The sequence below is a fragment of the Schistocerca cancellata genome, chromosome 11 (assembly GCF_023864275.1).
Source record: "Schistocerca cancellata isolate TAMUIC-IGC-003103 chromosome 11, iqSchCanc2.1, whole genome shotgun sequence".
NCBI classification, from domain to species: domain Eukaryota; kingdom Metazoa; phylum Arthropoda; class Insecta; order Orthoptera; family Acrididae; genus Schistocerca; species Schistocerca cancellata.
The window spans coordinates 39,254,440-39,275,432 of NC_064636.1; the positions used below are offsets into that span (position 1 = coordinate 39,254,440).

At 45.0% G+C, this 20,993-nt stretch overlaps 1 protein-coding gene and 1 pseudogene across 1 annotated transcript in view; one reads left to right on the plus strand and one right to left on the minus strand.

The window, feature by feature from the left end:
• LOC126108622 (probable cationic amino acid transporter) overlaps nt 1–20,993 on the plus strand; it is a 663,130-nt gene that overhangs the window by 603,884 nt on the left and 38,253 nt on the right. Inside the window, exons 10-13 of the mRNA XM_049913934.1 lie at nt 759–875; nt 909–970; nt 6,539–6,544; nt 14,787–15,015. Coding sequence (XP_049769891.1) covers nt 759–875; nt 909–970; nt 6,539–6,544; nt 14,787–15,015 — 414 coding nt within the window. The remainder of the gene's footprint in view (nt 1–758; nt 876–908; nt 971–6,538; nt 6,545–14,786; nt 15,016–20,993) is intronic.
• Nucleotides 7,755–7,872, minus strand: LOC126109076 (5S ribosomal RNA; annotated as a pseudogene).

A 20,993-nucleotide genomic window follows, 5' to 3' on the forward strand; every position in this document is an offset into this window, starting at 1 on the left:
TATCTGGTACGGATCCCACACCAGTGAGCAGTATCTGAGCAGTGGGCGAAAAGGGTACTGTAACCTACTTCCTTTATTTTCGGATTGCATTTCCTTAGGATTCTTCCAATGAATCTCAGTCTGGCATCTGCTTTACCAACGATTAATTTTATATGGTCATTCCCCTTTAGATCACTCCTAATGCCTACTCCCAGATAATTTATGGAATTAACTGCTTCCAGTTGCTGACCTGCTATGTTGTAGCTAAATGATAAGGGATCTTTCTTTCTATGTATTCGCAGCACATTACACTTGTCTACATTGAGATTCAATTGCCATTCCCTGCACCATGCGTCAATTCGTTGCAGATCCTCCTGCATTTCAGTACAATTTTCCATTGTTACAACCTCTCGATATACTACAGCATCATCTGCAAAAAGCCTCAGTGAACTTCCAATGTTATCCACAAGGTCATATATATATATATATATATATATATATATATATATATATATATATATATATATTGTGAATAGCAACGGTCCTACGACACTCCCCTACGGCACACCTGAAATCACTCTTACTTCAGAAGACTTCTCTCCATTCAGAATGACGTCGTCGTCGTCATCATCATCATCATCATCATCATCATCTTATTCAATGTTACCGCCGCCAATCTCTGCATTCTTACAAAACAGAGTAACTGGTAACTTAAACTTTACAACTGGCGCCCCGTAGCGCTGGCTGTATGACGAGGCGAGTGTGCGTCTCTGTGGCAGGTGCTGTATGGAAACCAGCTGCAGCCGGACCAGCTGCGAGCGGCGCTGGGAGGCAGCGGGGGCGGCGTCGGCGGCGCCACGACGCTGGGTGCGGGAGTGGGCGTGGCGGCGCCCGGCGTCGGCATGGGCGGCGTCGGCGTGGTGGGGCAGCCGCCCCTCTCGCACCACGGCGCCCACCACCAGCGCGTCATGGTGCGCCGCGTCACCCGCAGGTGGGCGACACTCGTACCGTGGAACCAGTTTCACGACACATGCTTCGTGAAACCTATTTCGCGAAACTGGTTTCATGAAACCAGTTTCGCGAAACTAGTTTCGTGGAACCAATTTCGTGAAACTGGTTTTGTGTATGGCTGTAGACACGGCGACTCCAGCATTCACTCCAGTTTCGTCATTTGCGAGTGCTGGAGTCGTCTCTGCAGTGAATGTCTTGGCCGCTCCACGAGTAGGGGCTCAGATAATGCTTCTCTGCTTGAAGTCACTGTGCATAAGAAAGACATGTTTCTGCTCTAGATTGGATAAAAAACAGTCACTTCAGTTGCTCCACGATCTTGATGAAACAGATTACTCAGAAGATCTGAGACGTTATTTCAACCATCTGAGAATGTCACTAGCGCTATTCACATTTCTTCTTAACAGACTTAATAATGTGCCTAGGAAGAAATATACTGTAAAGCGAGAAGCACTGTCGCCATAAATGAAACTGCAGAGGAGGAGAAACAAACCCACAATGATCGAGTACAGTATTAGTAATGTCCCGCTTGACGCAGTCATGTAGTTTAAATATCCGGGTGTAACGTTGCAAAGCGACGTTAAACGTAATGAGCGTGCGAGAACTATGGTATATAAGGCGAATGGCCGAATTCAGTTTCTTGGGAGAATTTTAGAGAAGCGTGATTCACTTGTAAAGAAGACCGGATGTAGGACGCTGGTGAGACCTGTTCTTGAGCACTGCTCAAGTGCCTGGTGTGACCTCCTCTTCTCTCTTTGCTCCGTTTCTTTCGGTGATCTTTCCTCTTCTTTCTTCCTTCTTCGTACCGCGGCTATACCTCAGGGTTTCCAATGCAGAAATGTAGTGAGAAGGGGGCACACGTGTTCGGTGGTTCACGATATCGTAGTGCTGTCAGGGAGCGTCACTCTTGCCTCTGGTTTGAGAAGGCTGACGACTGAAGTACGGACATTTCTCAAAAGAAAGAAACAGGTATGTGCTCTCTTTTCCTTTAAAACTATAAATAGTAGCGTAGCTAGTACTATCTACCGCTCTACTAAATTGAATGAGCACGACACCATTGATGAAGTTTCAACCTCGAAAGAAGTTTATTAATATCTGTTAGCTGAAATAAAAAAAAAAACTCATCCAATCCAGAAGTCACTGACAGAGTAATTAGTTTCTGATGTGTGTGTAGTGGTCACTAATACTTAAAAGAGCGTTTCAATAATTCTATCACTGTCCGTTTGTGAGTTACTAAGCAACGTATCAACAAGGTGACTATGGTAGAGCACTTGCCCGCGAAAGGCAAAGGTCCCGAGTTCGAGTCTCGGTCGGGCACACAGTTTTAATCTGCCAGGAAGTTTCATATCAGCGCACACTCCGCTGCAAAGTGAAAATCTCATTCTGGAAACATCCCCCCAGGCTGTGGCTAAGCCATGTCTCCGCAGTATCCTATCTTTCAGGAGTGCTAGTTCTGCAAGGTTCGCAGGAGAGATTCTGTAAAGTTTGGAAGGTAGGAGACGAGATACTGGCAGAAGTACAGCTGTGAGTGCCGGGCGTGAGTCGTGCTTCGGTAGCTCAGTTGGTAGAGCACTTGCCCGCGAAAGGCAAAGGTCCCGAGTTCGAGTCCCGGTCGGGCGCACAGTTTTAATCTGCCAGGAAGTTTCATATCAGCGCACACTCCGCTGCAGAGTGAAAATCTCATTCTGACGATGCAGTGATTAATATTTGTCGTGTCCCGACCGTAAATCGCTTCTCGCTTGCTTTAAGCATCAAGACGATTACTATACGTCTTTGATAGTTATTATCGAGCTGATGTCCGTAAATTGCGGTTAATGTTACTGAATCACACACGCGACGATAACGCCCTATATCCAGCCGCGTATCTTAAACTCCGCGCCGAAATTTGAGAAATCGGGCGCGATTTGTTTGCACCTAAGTCGGACCGTGGTTCCCTAGAATAATCTTTAAATCAACTCCTTGATGTAAATCAACAACTCTATGCCCATTCATCAAAGTTACAGCAGATCCGCACTCTACGACTATGTGATCGCGCACTCGGGCCACAGAGTAAAACCGAGTGGTTAGCACACTGGACTCGCGTTCGGGAGGACGACGGTTCAATCCCGTCTCCGGCCATCCTGATTTAGGTTTTCCGTGATTTCCCTAAATCGCTTCAGGCAAATGCCGGGATGGTTCCTTTGAAAGGGCACGGCCGATTTCCTTCCCCGTCCTTCCCTCACCCGAGCTTGCGCTCCGTCTCTAATGACCTCGTTGTCGACGGGACGTTAAACACTAATCTCCTCCCCCTCCTCTCCTCCTCACAGAGTAAATATCTCTGGAGTGAGCACTCACATGCGCAGAACAGATTTTGTGTTGTCAACATACATTGCCGGCCTGGTCACGTGATCTCGGGACGTCGTGTCTTTGTTCGTATAGCGCCCTGTATATTTAGAATGTCACTACATCCCTACTACAGACGGATTCTTTTCGTACGTGTCGTGAATTATTTATATATGTTGCGAAGACATTTTAACAGTATCCATTTGATACCGGGGATAAACCAGCTACGTAACTTTTAAGGGAAAGTGATATTACATCCTGCTTCTTTGCGATAGGTGTCACAGTTCAGATGCACTCGATTTTTGGTAGTTTTTGGTATGATACCGCACTTTCTAGTATTACAGAGCCTGAAGTACATTTTTGCAGTGATAGTCCTGCAAAACGACTTGACAGTACGTTAGTACTTTCGCAAGTGTCCGAAAAACACCGAATTTACCGCACATTAGCGATTATATCCCTGCTAATTCGTCCTTTTTTCTTGTATTTCTGCGTATTTATTTTCTCGTTTTTGCGACCTAAAGCACAATTTTTATTACTGGTGGCACTTTGAGGTATTTATTTAACGCATTTTAAGTACTTGCTCCCAGTTCATTAAATAAATAGTAGACGGAGTAATCTATATACATAATTGACAAGTCACTGATAAATGCATGGAGGATAGTATTTACTGAAACAACTAACCTTTCCCTTTCCTGTTCCACTAGCAAATTTACGAGAGGAAGCGATTGTTTGTAAGCTTTTGTAAGAGCCGTAATATCTATTATATAGTCATAAATTCGTAGAAAAATAGGTCTACAGAATGAAGTCTTAATTATAATGCGCCTCGAAATTTTTAAACGTATACAGTGTCTCTTACTAAAATGAAAACTATAATTAGAGCTATATGGAATATACCCATGAAAAGTTACTATCCCTCCTTTCACATATTTTTCTTTCCATCAGTAGCAACAACGTAATTCACCATCGCTATGACACTATCAACAAACGGTGAAACACAACAAAAACTCTTGGTATTATAAACTTCAAACGCTGCAGAAAGCACACAGGCACAGCGAAGTCCCGAGATCACGTGACAATCCTGGTTTAATGTTGACAACATGCGCAGAACGCAATACTCACTCCAGAGATGTTTACTCTATGACTCGAGCAACACGGAAGTTTTTGTTCTTACAAAGAGAAAACATATCGCGCCTGATCCAATGAAGGTGATTTGCTATGCCAAAACATATTTATATCTGTCTAATTAAAACTCATTATCTATTAAATGTTGAACATAATTAAATTCTTTGCTGTGCAAATAATCAATAAAATTTTGAAATGAATTACATGTATAAAACAAATCTCAAGTTGATATGACGTCTATGGTCACTGCTTGTTTCGACTCCCCTACACTCACGTGACGCAAAGTAGATCCGACTATATTGGACCTAATCATGTAATGCTACACTGGGATCTGCACCTGGTTGTATTAAAGGAAGACATCGAAGCAGTTCCGAGATGGGTTGCTAAATTTGTCACCCGTAATTTCGAACATTACACTAGTGTTACAGAGATGGTTTGCGAACTCAAATGTGAATCCCGGAAGGGAAGGCGACGTTATTTTTTTTTTTTTTTTTTTAGAGGAACACTACTGAAAAAATTTATAGCATTTTAAGCTCACCGCAGAAAGATCCTACTGCCGCCTACAGTGTGTAAACTTTTAGATGGCAGACCTCTGCCTAGTCCTGAATCGGTAGAAGTCGGTAAACGTCGGGAGGCTTCGGTAGGCACGCAGTTTCGACTGCTGCCAACATTACACAGCTGACTGTGTTGTACAAGGTAGCCATTGTCGTCTGCTTCGTTATTGTTTTGCGCTGTACTGTTGTGCATGTTTTTATTGTGCAGTTGTGCTAAACATTATCAAAATGAGTGAAGAGGCAGTTGCTGGCCCATCTCGGGACTCGCCAACAACCCCCGTGGTTTTATATACTTTTTTAACACGTTTGCGAAACGTGTTGCGCATAGTGTCAGTAGCGAAGAAATAATAGAACAAAACGTCATGCCTGACGCGGCACTTTTTCACGTATCTCGATGTTTACCACGTCATATCTCCTGAATTATATGTCGTAAAGAGACATAAATTTGACGGCGCATTTACTGATATATGTGGATACTGTATGCGAAATATGTTGCGATTAGAGTTAATAGTGACGAAATAATACATTAAAACGTCATGCCTACTGCGGCAGATTTGCGGTATGTACTGAGAAAATGTAGTAAGCGACAACCTTTTTTCCTTTCATTATTTTGTGGGGGTTGTCAGCGAGGAAAATTTTCGTAAACGTTTGATATTGTATGTAACGTTTGTTGCTAGTCGCTAAGTGCTCTCATTCTCAAATAGTGGATGCATAAATCTGGGTATTTTCTCGCGGTGACATCTCATTGTTTATGACGTCATATCTCCTCAAGAAAGCGTCTTATTTCTTTTTTTTTTTCGGCTAGGAACCTTCGTGGGCGTACAGAGAACAAATCACCAAAATTTCATCGCAATCGGATGAATGGTTTGGAAACGCACAGAGGGCAGACATGCATACATTCATTTTTATATATAGTGATTGGCAGTTACGTTATACTATATGACCTGTTTAAGTATATATAAATTTTATAATTAATAGTTTAACATTGCGGGGAATGAAATAAAATGAAAAAAAACTGGGAGCAGTGGGAATCGAAACCGGGTCGGCTGCATGATAAGCCTTTACCTAATCAATTGCGTTATGCATGCTACAGTAAAATAACAATTGAAACATTGTGTATTACTCTTTCTGGGCGTTCGGAGAACAACTTACCAAAGTTTCATTGCAATCGGATGAATGGTTTGTGAGTGCATAATAGACAAATATATATATATATATATATATATATATATATATATATTTTTTAATGTACATGACGATTTCAGTTTACGAACAACATTTAAAGCGAGTTTTGCTTCCAAGCCTTTCGTCTGCTTTCGTGTAAGCATAACGCTTAATTTGTAGTGGCAGCACTGCAACTGGTAGGTAGGTGTGCCTTGTCCCCCCCCCCTCCCCCAGCGGCTCCTCCCCCCGCCAGCCAATCCTTGCTTCCTCCTCTCCCCGCACTCCCCTCACAACTCTGTCGTCTTACAGTTGACACACTGTACATACATTTCGCGGGACGAGAGCAAAGATAAGGTACAAGAAATCGGGATTCATACGGGGGCTTATAGATACTCGTTTTCCCGTCGCTCTGTCTGCGAGTGGGACAGGAAAAGGAACGACTAGGAGTGGTACAAGGCACCCTCCACCACGCACCGTACCGTGGTTTTCGGGGTATGGATGTAGATATTTTTTCGCAAGTAGGGATCCGTATTCATTTCTACAGCAGATGTGTTGCGCAGCCGCTACCTCTCAGTCAAGTACGACGTCTGTACAAAACATTCCGAAATTTTGACCACAAATCTGTTCTGTGCTTATCTTTCACTTAGTGTGCATGGTCTCCTTCGAAATACTCTTCTTCGCAATTGATGCGCTGCTGCCACCCCCGTTTCCATCTCCGGAAGCAGTCTTGGTGCGCCTCATTCTCGATCGCGCGAAGTGCCGTCTGCGAACTTTCTTTTATCTCGTCTATCGTCGCAAATATTCGCCCTCTCAACCGGGTTTTCGCCTTTGGAAATTATATATATATATATATATATATATATATATATATATATATATATATATATATATATATGTCTGCAGGGGCCAGATCTGGAGAGTACGGAGGAAGAGTTAGCACAGTAATAGCGATTCTTGTGCAATAGTCTCGCACCAACAGGGATGAAAGTGTGGGTGCTGCGTTACAGTGATGCAACACTCATGAATTGTTTCGCCATATTTCAGGCCGGTTCCTTCTCACATTTTGTAGCAGCGTCGCAACACGTTCCGATAGTACCATCGACTAACAGCTTGTCCCTGTGGTACGAATTCAAGATGAACTAATCCTTCAAAGTCAAAGATAATCATTAGCATGGCTTTGACATTTGACCTGACCTGATGTAACGTAACTTTTGTTACATGGAGAAGACAGTGAAATTTTGCTGGGGCGAAAACTTTCAACATCGAAAAGAGATTATTTGATTTTAACTAAAAACCTCAAATCTTTGTTGTTATTCTTGTGTCCCATAGACATCAAGATACGTCTGATCGGGGGGTGTTTCTTACTGATCACATTGGCCTCCACCACTCAAAGAATTACTTTGAACACTCCGTCTTCAGGCCACGAGTGGCCTACCGGGATCATCCGACCGCCGTGTCATCCTCAGTGGAGGATGCAGATAGGAGGAGCGTGTGGTCAGCACACCGCTCTCCCGGTCGTTATGACGATTTTCTTTGACGGGAGCCGCTACTATTCGGTCGAGTAGCTCCTCAATTGGCATCACGAGGCTGAGTGCACCCCGAAAATGGCAACAGCGCATGGCGGCCTGGATGGTCACCCATCCAAGTGCCAACCACGCCCGACAGCGCTTAACTTCGGTGATCTCACGGGAACCGGAGTATACACTGCGGCAAGGCCGTTGCCCGTAGAATTACTTTGAGGCAAATCCAAATGTTTACTGCTAGAACAGTTTCCAAAATGGCTCTGAGCACTATGGGACTCAACTTCTGAGTTCATTAGTCCCCTAGAACTTACAACTAGTTAAACCGAACTAACCTAGGGCATCACACACATCCATGCCCGAGGCAGGATTCGAACCTGCGACGGTAGCGGTCTCGCGGTTCCAGACTGCAGCGCCTAGAACCGCACGGCCACTTCGGCCGGCTTACACTTTAGTAATTAGTTCTGCAGTGACACATGTATAGTTCAGTTGATTTCTTGTACATATCTTAGTTCAGTGTAACTCGGAGTAATCCGCTTCCTGCTGCTGCTGCTGAAGTAGTTGTTTCCTCGGTCCATTTCCTCTGCTAACTGGATCAAGTTACGTGAATTCCATGAAATGATCGAGGTACCAAGTCGTTTTATAGTGGTTCATTTATGACAAGCTGCACCATTTCTTCTTAGTGGGAGATAACTCCACATAACAGGCTACATAGTCACAATACTATATTACAACAATTGCATTACTGCACAGACGTGCGACGCAGTGGTTGCGTCTCAGAACTGTCTCCAACTGTCCATTATTGAGTCTTGTGCTCCTCCTATTTATAAGATTTTTTAACAATCAAGTCTGCAAAACTACAGTGCAAATTTATTAAATTAACAATTAAAAGTTTAACTATCCACAAAATCTTGCTTCTTTTATGCTGAAACTGGCGTATACGATAGCAAAGATTTTTACGTAGGATATATATCATATTATATAAAATACTGAAAAATAACAATGCTAACTTAAATTTTCTTAACTATGGCTTCATTTATAAATGCAAAATGTTGCGAACATATAGTGGAGAAGCACGACCTACTAGTAAACAAATGGAATACTAAATTTTATGAGATTTAATGTATTACGCGAAATCACTTATTATACAGGGTGTTACAAAAAGGTCCGGCCAAACTTTCAGGAAACATTCCTCACACACAAAGAAAGAAAATATGTTATGCGGACATGTGTCCGGAAACGTTTACTATCCATGTTAGGGCTCATTTTGTTACTTCTCTTCAAATCACATTAATCATGGAATGGAAACACATAGCAACAGAACGTACCAGCGTGACTTCAAACACTTTGTTACAGGAAATGTTCAAAATTTCCTCCGTTAGCGAGGATACGTGCATCCACCCTCCGTCACATGGAATCCCTGATGCGCTGATGCAGCCCTGGAGAATGGCGTATTGTATCAGAGCCGTCCACAATACGAGAACGAAGAGTCTCTACATTTGGTACCCGGGTTGCGTAGACGAGAGCTTTCAAATGCCCCCGTAAATGAAAGTCAAGAGGGTTGAGGTCAGGAGAGCGTGGAGGCCACGGAATTGGTCCGGCTTTACCAATCCGTCGGTCACCGAATCTGTTGTCGAGAAGCGTACGAACACTTCGACTGAAATGTGCAGGAGCTCCATCGTGCATGAACCACATGTTGTGTCATACTTGTAAAGGCACACGTTCTAGCAGCACAGGTAGAGTATCCCGTATGAAATCGTGATAACGTGCTCCATTGAGCGTAGGTGGAAGAACATGGGGCCCAATCGAGACATCACCAACAATGCCTGCCCAAACGTTGACATAAAATCTGTGTGGATGACATGATTGCAGAACTGCGTGCGGATTCTCGTCAGCCCACACGTGTTGATTGTGAAAATTTACAATTTGATCACGTCGGAATGAAGCCTCATCCGTAAAGAGAACATTTGCACTGAAACGAGGATTGAAACATTGTCGGATGAACCATTCGCAGAAGTGTACCCGTGGAGGCCAATCAGCTGCTGATAGCGCCTGCACACGCTGTACACGGTACGGAAACAACTGGTTCTCCCGTAGCACTCTCCATACAGTGACGTGGTCAACGTTACCTTGTACAGCAGCAATTTCTCTGACGCTGACATTAGGGTTATCGTCAACTGCACGAAGAATTGCCTCGTCCATTGCAGGTGTCCTCGTCGTTCTAGGTCTTCCCCAGTCGCGAGTCATAGGCTGGAATGTTCCGTGCTCCCTAAGACGGCGATCAATTGCTTCGAACGTCTTCCTGTCGGGACACCTGCGTTCTGGAAATCTGTCTCGATACAAACGTACCGCGCCACGGCTATTGCCCCGTGCTAATCCATACGTCAAATGGGCATCTGCCAACTCCGCATTTGTAAACATTGCACTGACTGCAAAACCACGTTCGTGATGAACACTAACCTGTTGATGCTACGTACTGATGTGTTCGATGCTAGTGCTGTAGAGCAATGACTCGCATGTCAACACAAGCACCGAAGTCAACATTACCTTCCTTCAATTGGGCCAACTGGCGGTGAATCGAGGAAGTACAGTACATACTGACGAAACTAAAATGAGCTCTAACATGGAAATTAAGCGTTTCCGGAGACATGTCCACATAACATCTTTTCTTTATTTGTGTGTGAGGAATGTTTCCTGAATGTTTGGCCATACCTTTTTGTAACACCCTGTATACCACAGGAATTACGGAACTTTCTAAACAGGAATGTAAAACAAAAGGATTGTTTTATTTCACTGTCGAGCTATTTCTGGTGTCGGAGAACTTTCCCCGACCCTTTGAGAAGATTGAGCCTTGGTCTCAACATCATAACCGTAGACTCACGTCTCATCACCAGTTATGATTCTCTTAAGGAACATATGGTTCTCATTTGAGCGATCCAAAAGCTCTTCACAGATTGCGAGGAGAAGGTCTTTCTGGCCTCGACTCGTGAACCGTGGGACGAACTTGAAGGCAACACGATGCATCCAAGACGCTGTGTCAGGATTTCATGACATGATCCAAGTGAAATGTTGCATCCTTCTGGCATCTCTCGGACAGTCAGTCTTGGACTGGCCCGCACAATTTCCTTGACATTCCTGACATAAGCGTGGTCGTCCTGAACCGAGGTCATCTTTAACTTCATCAGGTTACCCTCCATTCAGAGGCTGTTGCACGCAGCTACTGTTATTTTGACTTGTAAATGATAGATTTCAGCTATCAGTCATCCTTCGGAATTTTTTTTGGCAGATCCAGATTTCAGCTAGAAACTAGCCATTCTCAATGCACTATCATTTTTGGTCAATGCATGTAATGCCTGATGAAGCCCGACCATCAGCATTACATGCATTGAGAATGACTAGTTTCTGTCTAAAATCTAGATCCGCCAATAAAAATTCCAAAGAACGACTGATAGTTAAAATCTATTATTTACAAGTCATCTTTAACTTCTTTCTGGCCATTTTTAAACCGTGTGAACCATTCGTAACACCCAGTACGGCTTAAGCACTCATCAACGTATGCTTCCTCCATCGTTTGGTGTGTTCCTGTAAAGGTGTTCTTGTGTTTCACGCAAAATTTAATGCAGACGCGTTGCTCCTCAACTGTACCGTCTCGAAATTGGCAAATTGTGCCAGACAGTATTCTGCTCAATACAGCAGTGAACAATAACTAACAGACATACAACAATGAAACTTCCAGCAGTAACACATTAAACACGGTCGTGTGCAGGGATGCCAGCCACACTTTGCCCCATCACACAATTGGCGCGAAATTACGAATGTTCCGGATTATTTCGAACAGACCACGTATGTAGGTCTCACATTGGCTGAGAGTACTCTGGTCCAATCCTCTCGCCGAGGAAAACTCCCTGGCAGCACCGGGAATCGAACCCGGTTCCCCCAGCACAGTACTGAGCCACATTGGCAACTCAGCTATGGAGGCAGACTCTTTACTGTTACTCTTACATTTAACACGGGCGTGTGCAGGGATGCCAACCACATTTCGCCCCAACACACCATTGGCGGGAAATTACGAATGTTCCGGAATATTTTGAACAGACCACGTATGTAGGTCTCACATTGGCTCAGAGCACTCTGGTCCACTCCTCTCGCCGAGGAAAAATCCCTGCCAGTACCGGGAATCAAACCTGGGTCCCCCAGTACTGTACTCAGACACGTTGCCAACTCAGCTATGGAGGCAGACTGTCTATTGTTACTGTTACATTAAACACGGGCGTGTGCAGGGATGCCAACCACATCTCGCCCCAACACACCATTGGCGGGAAATTACGAATGTTACGGAATAGCCGGCCGGAGTGGCCGAGCGGTTAAAGGCCCTACAGCCTGGAACCGTACGACCGCTACGGTCGCAGGTTCGAATCCTGCCTCGGGCATGGATGTGTGTGATGTCCTTAGGTTAGTTAGGTTTAAGTAGTTCTAAGTTCTAGGGGACTTATGACCACAGCAGTTGAGTCCCATAGTGCTCAGAGCCATTTGAACCATTTTTTGTTCCGGAATATTTTGAACAGACAACATATGTAGGTCTCACAATGGCTGAGAGCACTCTGGTCTACTCCTCTCGCCGAGGAAAACTCCCTAGCAGTATCGGGAATCGAACCTGGGTCTCCCCAGCACAGCAGTCAGCCACGTTGCCAACTCAGCTATGCCGCGCGGGATTGGCCGAGCGGTCTAGGGCGCTGCAGTCATGGACTGTGCGGCTGGTCCCGGCGGAGGTTCGAGTCCTCCCTCGGGTATTGGTGTGTGTGTTTGTCCTTAGGATAATTTAGGTTACGTAGCGTGTAAGGATTGGATTGTTTGGGGGGAAGAGACCAAACAGCGAGGTCATCGGTCTCATCGGTTTAAGGAAGGACGGGGAAGGAAGTCGGCCGTGCCTTTTCAAAGGAACCATCCCGGCATTTGCCTGGAGTGATTTAGGGAAATCACGGAAAACCTAAATCAGGATGGCCGGACGCGGGATTGAACCTTCGTCCTCCCGAATGCGAGTCCAGTGTGCTAACCACTGCGCCACCTCGCTCGGTGTAATGTGTTAAGATTAGGGACGGATACTCTTAGTCCCATAAGATTTCACACATTTTTGAACAACTCAGCTATGGAGGCAGACTCTTTACTGTTACTGTTACATTAAACACGGGCGTGTGCAGGGATGCCAACCACATTTCGCCCCAACACGCCATTGGCGCGAAATTACAAATGTTCCGGAATATTTTGAACAGACCACGTGTGTAGGTCTCACAATGGCTGAGAGTACTCTCGTCCAATCCTCTCTCCGAGGAAAAATCCCTGGCAGTACCGGGAATCGAACCTGGGTCCCCCAGCACAGTTCTGAGCCACGTTGCTAACGCAGCTAAGTTGACAAATGGTTCAAATGGCTCTGAGGACTATGGGACTTAACATCTGATGTCATCAGCCCCCTAGAAGTTAGAACTACTTACACCTAACTAACCTAAGGACATGACACACATACATGTCCGGGGCAGGATTCGAACCTGCGACCGTAGCGGTCGCGCGGTTCCAGACTGAAGCGCCTAGAAGCGCTCGTCCACACCGGCCGGCCAGCTATGTAGACAGACCCTTCACTGTAGATTAGATTAATACTAGTTCCATGGATCATGAATATGATACTTCGTAATGATGTGGAACGAGTCGAATTTTCCAATACATGAAATAATTAATTTCATTTAACAACATAATTAATTTAATATAACAACTTTTTTATTTCTATTATTTTTAATTTTTTTATAATTTTTTTGTTTGTTTTTTTTTCATTTTTTTCTTAATTTTTATCTAAAAATTCCTCTATAGAGTACAAGGAGTTGCCATTCAGAAATTCTTTTAATTTCTTCTTAAATACTTGTTGGTTATCTGTCAGACTTTTGATACTATTTGGTAAGTGACCAAAGACTTAAGTGACAGTATAATTCACCCCTTTCTGTGCCAAAGTTAGATTTAATCTTGAATAGTGAAGATCATCCTTTCTCCTAGTATTGTAGTTTTGCAGACTGCTATTACTTTTGAATTGGGTTTGGTTGTTAATAACAAATTTCGTAAGAGAGTATATATACTGAGACGCTACTGTGAATATCCCTAGATCCTTAAATAAATGTCTGCAGGATGATCTTGGGTGGACTCCAGCTATTATTCTGATTACACGCTTTTGTGCAATAAGTACTTTATTCCTCAGTGATGAATTACCCCAAAATATGATGCAATATGCAAGCAATGAGTGAAAATAGGCGTAGTAAGCTAATTTACTAAGATGTTTATCACCAAAATTTGCAATGACCCTTATTGCATAAGTAGCTGAACTCAAACGTTTCAGCAGATCATCAATGTGTTTCTTCCAATGTAATCTCTCATCAGTGGACACACCTAAAAATTTTGAATATTCTACCTTAGCTATATGCTCCTGATTAAGGTCTATATTTATTACTGGCGCCATAACATTTACTGCACGGAACTGTATGTACTGTGTCTTATCAAAATTCAGTCAGAATCCGTTTACAAGGAATCACTTAGTAATTTTCTGAAAGACATTATTGACAATTTCATCAGTTAATTCTTGTTTGTCAGGTGTGATTACTATGCTTGTATCATCAGCAAAGAGAACTAACTTTGCCTCTTCATGAATATAGAACGGCAAGTCATTAATATATATTAAGAACAACAAAGGACCCAAGACCGACCCTTGTGGAACCCCATTCTTGATAGTTCCCCAAATGGTTCAAATGGCTCTGAGCACTATGGGACTTAACTTCTCAGGTTATCAGTCCCCTAGAACTTAGAACTACTTAAACCTAACTAACCTAAGGACATCTCACACATCCATGCCCGAGGCAGGATTCGAACCTGCAACCGTAGCGGTCGCGCAGTTCCAGACTGTAGCGCCTAGAACCGCTCGGCCACCCCGGCCGGCATAGTTCCCCAGCTTGAGGAATGTGCTGATCTTTGCATATTATGAGAACTGCTTATTTCAATTGAACGGAAGGTTGAAGTACGGACGTGATTGCTTTGACTGTGGGTTGATGAGTGACGTGACGCGCCATCTTTGTGTGTTCTGCAGCTCCCCGGACAGCGACGACACGTACCCGGGCGAGGAGCCGGAGGAAGATTTGTCGATGCGAGACGACCAGTTCCTGGTGTCCGACCGCAGCGAGAACAAGTTCTACGGCTCGCTGCACGGCGCCGGCGGGGGCGGCGGGGGCGGCCTGGGGCTCGGACTCGGCGGCGGCTCCGGCCTGGGGGCGGGCGTCTCCGCCCCCGGCCTCGGCTACATCGGACGCCGCCTCCACGTAAGTCCACGCTGGCATCTCGTGCGAAGGCCGTCTTAGAAGTTTTCACATCAACAGTGAATGAAAAATAATGCCAAGTTTGTTCGCGTGGCCATCCTCCGTAGCAAGCGCAGAAATACTTGTTTTGTGGATGAAACCGCCTTTTCTTGTTGCAACTTAATTTCTTTCTCCTAGATGCCTTTCGCCTTTCTCTTGCTCTAACAAGGGAACCTCCCCATCGCACCCCCATCAGATATAGTTATAAGTTGGCACAGTGGATAGGCCTCGAAAAACTGAACACAGATAAATCGAGAAAACAGGAAGAAGTTGTGTGGAAGTATGAAAAAAATAAGCAAAATATACGAGGGCAGTTCAATAAGTAATGCAACACATTTTTTTTCTGAAACAGGGGTTGTTTTATTCAGCATTGAAATACACCCGGTTATTCCCCAATCTTTTAGCTACACAACACTATTTTTCAACGTAATCTCCATTCAATGCTACGGCCTTACGCCACCTTGAAATGAGGGCCTGTATGCCTGCACGGTACCATTCCACTGGTCGATGTCGGAGCCAACGTCGTACTGCATCAATAACTTCTTCATCATCCGCGTAGTGCCTCCCACGGATTGCGTCCTTCATGGGGCCAAACATATGGACATCCGACGGTGCGAGATCGGGGCTGTAGGGTGCATGAGGAAGAACAGTCCACTGAAGTTTTGTGAGCTCCTCTCGGGTGCGAAGACTTGTGTGAGGGCTTGCGTTGTCAGGAAGAAGGAGAAGTTCGTTCAGATTTTTGTGCCTACGAACACGCTGAAGTCGTTTCTTCAATTTCTGAAGAGTAGCACAATACACTTCAGAGTTGATCGTTTGACCACGGGGAAGGGCATCGAACAGAATAACCCCTTCAGCGTCCCAGAAGACTGTAACCGTGACTTTACCGGCTGAGGGTATTGCTTTAAACTTTTTCTCGGTAGGGGAGTGGGTGTGGCGCCACTCCATTGATTGCCGTTTTGTTTCAGGTTCGAAGTGATGAACCCATGTTTCATCGCCTGTAACAATCTTTGACAAGAAATTGTCACCCTCAGCCACATGACGAGCAAGCAATTCCGCACAGATGGTTCTCCTTTGCTCTTTACGGTGTTCGGTTAGACAACGAGGGACCCAGCGGGAACAAACCTTTGAATATCCCAACTGGTGAACAATTGTGACAGCACTACCAACAGAGATGTCAAGTTGAGCACTGAGCTGTTTGATGGTGATCCGTCGATCATCTCGAACGAGTGTGTTCGCACGCTCCGCCATTGCAGGAGTCACAGCTGTGCACGGCCGGCCCGCACGCGGGAGATCAGTCTTGCTTGACCTTGCGGCGATGATGACACACGCTTTGCCCAACGACTCACCGTGCTTTTGTCCACTGCCAGATCACCGTAGACATTCTGCAAGCGCCTATGAATATCTGAGATGCCCTGGTTTTCCGCCAAAAGAAACTCGATCACTGCCCGTTGTTTGCAACGCACATCCGTTACAGACGCCACTTTAACAGCTCCGTACAGCGCTGCCACCTGTCGAAAGTCAATGAAACTATACGAGACGAAGCGGGAATGTTTGAAAATATTCCACAAGAAATTTCCGGGTTTTTCAACCAAAATTGGCCGAGAAAAAAAATGTGTTGCATTACTTATTGAACTGCCCTCGTACAAACTGAGTTGTCCAAGCGCAAGATAGGCAACATCCAGGATAGCGTGAGCTCAGGAGCGCCGTGGTCCCAGTTGACGCTACCGACACGCAATGGAGGGCTACATCTGACAGACATCTACCTCAAAGCGCAAGCGCTATACGTTAGCAAAACTTATAAACAGTGGCAACGATCTCCGCGGACCTTAGTGGCTCATCTCTTACGTGAAACCACCCCAGCCAGCAGAGATTCACCAATCGATGTGCATCACATCTCTCACGAGCTTTACCACTATAAACATTTTCTTGTGGAATACAGCTATGTACTAGAGTGCTGCAACGCTCAATGTTTGACCGGTGACGGTTCGCCTGTTGATGGGGGGACCGAGCCGCTTATGTCCGGCCCCATTCGACTCGGCTCGGCCACGTACTCGCGCCGTGTCTGTTGTCCGGATTCCGGACACGCGGATAACCGAGCATGACCGGTCACCGCTGACGCCTCACCTTGCCTCGCCAAGGCTCGCTGCACTGTACTGTACAAATACAACGTCTCTCTCTCTCTCTCTCTCTCTCTCTCTCTCTCTCTCTCTCTCTCACACACACACACACACACACACACACACACACACACACAATACAGGGCTATTACAAATGATTGAAGCGATTTCATAAATTCACTGTAGCTCCATTCATTGACATATGGTCACGACACACTACAGATACGTAGAAAAACTCATAAAGTTTTGTTCGGCTGAAGTCGCACTTCAGGTTTCTGCCGTCAGAGCGCTCGAGAGTGCAGTGAGACAAAATGGCGACAGGAGCCGAGAAAGCGTATGTCGTGCTCGAAATGCACTCACATCAGTCAGTCATAACAGTGCAACGACACTTCAGGACGAAGTTCAACAAAGATCCACCAACTGCTAACTCCATTCGGCGATGGTATGCGCAGTTTAAAGCTTCTGGATGCCTCTGTAAGGGGAAATCAACGGGTCGGCCTGCAGTGAGCGAAGAAACGATTGAACGCGTGCGGGCAAGTTTCACGCGTGGCTCATGCCACAACTGGAGACCGACAGCGCCGACTTCATCTTTCAACAGGATGGTGCTCCACCGCACTTCCATCGTGATGTTCGGCATTTCTTAAACAGGTGATTGGAAAACCGATGGATCGGTCGTGGTGGAGATCACGATCAGCAATTCGTCTCATGGCCTCCACGCTCTCCCGACTTAACCCCGAGCGATTTCTTTCTGTGGGGTTGTGTGAAAGATCCAGTGTTTAAACCTCCTCTACCAAGAAACGTGCCAGAACTGCGAGCTCCCATCAACGGTGCTTTCGAACTCGTTGATGGGGACATGCTGCGCCGGGTGTGGGAGGAACTTGATTATCGGCTTGATGTCTGCCGAATCACTAAAGGAACACATATCGAACATTTCTGAATGCCTAAAAAAACTTTTTGAGTTTTTGTATGTGTGTGCAAAGCACTTTGAAAATATCTCAAATAATAAAGTTATTGTAGAGCTGTGAAATCGCTTCAATCATTTGTAATAACCCTGTATATCTCTGTCTCTCACTCTCTCTTTTAATACAAAAGTAACGTTTCCAAGAACGGGTACGTGACACAGCTAAATTCATAGAGCACTTTCTTTTATAATATTTATTCCCGTCTTCCTAACGTCCGGCCATCCTGATTTAGGTTTTCCGTGATTTACTTAAATCGCTCCAGGCAAATGCCGGGATGGTTCCTTTCAAAGGGCACGGCCGACTTCCTTCCCCGTCCGTCCCTAATCCGATGAGACCGATGACCTCGCTGTCTGGTCTCCTTCCCCAAAACAACCCAACCTAACGTCCGGGAATTTTGTTGTAAATAAAACATTGATCACAAGAGACCAATCTGTGTTAATGTAATGTGTTGTAAGCGTCATATAGTGCATCTGATTATGCGAATCAGTCCACATATCAACTCTCGCAGCAAATGTTTTATTAATAACTTCAGCCGGCCGGTGTGGCCGAGCGGTTCTAGGCGCTACAGTCTGGAACCGTGCGACCGTTACGGTCGCAGGTTCGAATCCTGCCCCGGGCATGGATGTGTGTGATGTCCTTAGGTTACTCAGGTTTAAGTAGTTCTAAGTTCTAGGGGACTGATGACCTTAGAAGTTTAGTTCCATAGTGCTCAGAGCCTTTTGAACCATTTCATAACTTCCGCAATAACAGAAGGCATTATGTTGTTTCGTATTGCATCACTTTTTCTTTGACATGTCTGCTTGTAGTAGAGGAATGTGGCATGACATCTGCCACGTTAACTTCTCCATAATGGGCACCTAGATGTATTAATTCTTGGCCTAGTTCTCTGAAACCACCAGAAACAGCATTAAAAGGTCTCATATCTTTAGCACACATTGCAACACACTTTGCTATAATACTATTTTTTTATTATTGCCGGCATTCCTGAAGGATCTGTATCTTTGTGAGGTTTCTTGCAACTGTGTTTCTTTAAATGAGTGGTTCCTGATTGGATACACAATAATGTGGAGCAGTTTATGCACGATACGTACCCAGTAGACGCACTGTTTTCGTCTACAACCAACAAAAATATGCTCCATACTTGGCTTTTTAGACCTTCCCGTCTCTTCGATGTGTAAACATCGGTTTCAATCTTACGTCTTACTGCACTGGCTTCCCCGCACTGCATGATTACAGAGAGAGAGACACACCACAAATGAGAAGCCCTTACTGGCTGCGGTCTCACATGGATAATGACACGTGTAATGTGTTTGAAGTTAGTGCTACGTATTCGGTCACGGCTTCTATGCTCGGTCACTAGGACTAGTGCGGGCAGCCTATCCAGTTAGGGTGTGCTCGCCCCATCTCGTACTTTGTGCTCGCTTACTCGGTCATGCAGGACTCTACTATGTACGCCATAGAATACCGGAGAAGGACATACATCGGGTTAAGGTGGTTTACAACACCTTGCTGGAAGGAAAGTTGCGCAATCGAGTAGAAAACAAGTTTCGACATTATAACTGGAAAAACATATGGGACAACATATCTGACCCCCATCTACCATCCAAAGTGCGATCGACGTGGTACCTCGCAGTCAGTAGAAAAATCCCCACCAACTCCAAATTGCACGCGATACGTCTGGCACACACACCAAACTGTTCCAGCTGCAATGTCGTCGACACTGCAGAACACCGCTTCGTCTGTGGCGATGTGAAAGACGTGTGGAATCTCTTCAGGCAAAAACTAGCACATGTGCTCCGCACGGCACCTAACACGATTACACCGACACACGTCCTTCTGCCTGGTGACGTGCCATATCCTAACACTAAAAGAAGGTAAGCCAACTGGCTCAAAGAACTGACAGTCCATTACATCTCAACGGCTATGACGAAAACTGAAGCAGATTATTGGATGTACCTGATGACAGAACATCAAAAGCTCGAACGACAAAAGAAATACAAAGAAAATTACGCAAATTTCTTGCCAGATTGTCTTACCGACAGAGCTGAAGAACGGTCAAACGACATTTTGTTCAATCTCAGGATTTTTTTTTTCTTTATGAAATTATCTATTCAGTTTCTCATTCATTTTCCGCCAACAAGATGGCTATTTCCTTTACGAGACGCCAGCAGGCTGAAGTACGCCTGGCTCTCCTATAAAAATCGCTCCCGCACAATGATGGAAGAATGTACCGGACCTATTTTCTTTCCACAACCCCAAAAGAAGGGATTTTGTTTACTTGTATACATTTACTTCGTCAGGCAACTATCTCCGATGGACCAAACCTAGCACAGAAGCTAGCCGAAGAAGGCACAAATGGCGAGCGGAAGGACGAGCTGTAGGGGAGGAAGGAGCCCGAAAAAAAAAAAAAAAAAAATAGCGCGAGCAGCTGCGCTGCGAGAGGACCTTAGTTCAAATCTTCCCTCGAGTGAAAAGTTTAATTTTTTATTTTCAGACAATTATTTTTCGAAGCAGCACAGGTACACAGAGCGGTACTGTTTACGTGATCGTGTGTCAATTATCAAAGTTCAGGCACTCACACATAATCAACTTCGCTCTCCAAAATTCCATGACATGCTCAGATTTGCTTGGACATATGCAGGATTTGACGGTCTACACACGGAAAAATTTGAAAACGTTAAAAACATATGTTTTGACAGAGCACAGGGAAAACTGTGCGACTGTGAAACTGTTGCATTCATTTGTTGCAGTTTATGTGACAAACTCCTATGTTTTCATCACTTTTTTGGGAGTGATTATCAGATCCACAATAAAACCTAAATCGGGCAAGGTAGAAGAATCGTTTTACCCATTCGGCAAGTGC